Source organism: Ixodes scapularis, unplaced genomic scaffold (assembly GCF_016920785.2).
Source record: "Ixodes scapularis isolate PalLabHiFi unplaced genomic scaffold, ASM1692078v2 PGA_scaffold10__122_contigs__length_95168666, whole genome shotgun sequence".
In the NCBI taxonomy this organism is placed as follows: Eukaryota; Metazoa; Arthropoda; class Arachnida; order Ixodida; family Ixodidae; genus Ixodes; species Ixodes scapularis.
Window position 1 is genome coordinate 603,176 of NW_024609836.1, and position 1,671 is coordinate 604,846.

The 1,671-nt window shown below is 54.0% G+C and overlaps 1 protein-coding gene across 1 annotated transcript; it reads left to right on the forward strand.

Annotated features, from left to right (window-relative positions):
- Positions 1-414: 414 nt before the first annotated feature.
- Positions 415-1,167, forward strand: LOC115325828. The gene is made up of 2 exons (XM_040222303.1): positions 415-887; positions 996-1,167. The coding sequence occupies exon 1, from the start codon at positions 415-417 to the stop codon at positions 880-882; it is 468 nt and encodes a 155-aa protein (XP_040078237.1). The 3' UTR covers positions 883-887; positions 996-1,167.
- The last annotated feature ends 504 nt before the right edge of the window (positions 1,168-1,671 follow it).

Consider the following 1,671-nt stretch of genomic DNA (forward strand, 5'->3'; position numbering starts at 1 on the left):
GGTAAATGCGCTAGTAAGCGGTCGGAGCTGAAGCATGGGACCAAGGGCTCCTTCTTTGCGCGCATAGATGTTTTGGGAAGACCGAACGTCAAGGTGGGCCGGGCCGAGGTTTTGGCCCTGCTCTACTCCAAGTGCCGCGGACACTCCACGCGTGAAACAAGGCACGATTTTAACAGACATTTCCCGATGAACGCCCATATGCAGGCAGATTGGTTCTGCTATGCACGCGAGTGCTGTGCCAAGGAACGGGAGACTCTGCCCCTACTGGGAGGACCCGGTAAACACGTGCAAGCGGACGAAGCCCTGTTTCGAGGAAAAAGAAAGGGGAACGTGGGCCGGATGCTGGGAGCGGACGGGTACGGTTCCCGCCGAAATAATTTCAACGGGAAGGTCTGCGGGCCCTGGGTGTTCGGGATGATCGATGTGGCGAGCGGCGAACTCCGGATGGACAGGGTCCGCAGACGGGACACCCTGACCCTGTGTCGCGAAATCCAACGGCACGTGGCGCCCGGGACCACAATAACCACGGACGAGTGGGCGGCCTATAGGAGGATTCCTGCGCTCCGGGACGCGGCTGGAGTTTCCCTGAACTACACCCACCTGACCGTAAACCACAGCCAGCAGTTCGTGAACTCCAGGAACGGGGCCCACACTCAAAACATCGAGTCTGCGTGGGGACCCGCCAAGGCGCTGCTCGTCCGCACCATGAAGGGGTGGAGCAACCCGGGTGCCCACACACCGCAAGGACGAGCGGAGGCAGACCGCATGCTGCAGACTTACCTGGACTGGGTCTGGTGGCGATCAATCAACGGCCCCACGAAGTGTAAGTACACCTTCCTGCGGCTCCTCGAAACCATCGCAAGGCAGTACCCACAAGGCTAAAAAAGGTAGGAAGAACTAGCACATAAAGGTTGCCGACATTTTCACCAAAACCCGTGCAATTGTTCATAAGTTTCAATGCACTGAAATTCACACATTTATTTTAACTCTTCCAGATCCCGCCAGCGCCAGGTCAACGCGACGACCGGTCATGGGGAATCGTTCCCACTTCAACATGGATGATATACATATATTACTACAAGGAAGAAGACGACGGGCTGTCTCGGCGCCACGGACACGAGCGAGGGGCTCGCGGCGGTGGCGGTCAGTTTGCAATTAAAAAGCTGAACCGCAAACGGACGTCTCCTTGCTTGGTCACAGAACAACGCAACAATGTATATATATATATATATATATATATATATATATATATATATATACATATATATATATATATATATAATAATAATAATAACCTTTATTTGCTCAGGAGAGCCGCGGCACCGCAGAAAGGCAACAGCCCGTACCAAGGAGGCCCGCGGTGCCGCGTCTAGTGAAGGGGATTATGTGATGATGTAATATACAAGATGAGAGTGCTTATGATTAGGATATGTGCGTTAGGCCTAATAGCATTCTTCGCGGTGCTGTCATTGGCTCCTTACTTCTAGCAGGCCGGTCTCGAACACCTGGAGTGGGCTCCTCGCGTGTCCGACTTGCATAGCCGGCCGAATTACCGGCGACGCAGGGAATCCATCACCCCCGCGGGCGTTGAAATGACCGACCTTCCCGAAAACCAACTTTTATCCGAAAATCCGTTTTCCGAAGACGGCACTGGACAGCTGCAGAACACTC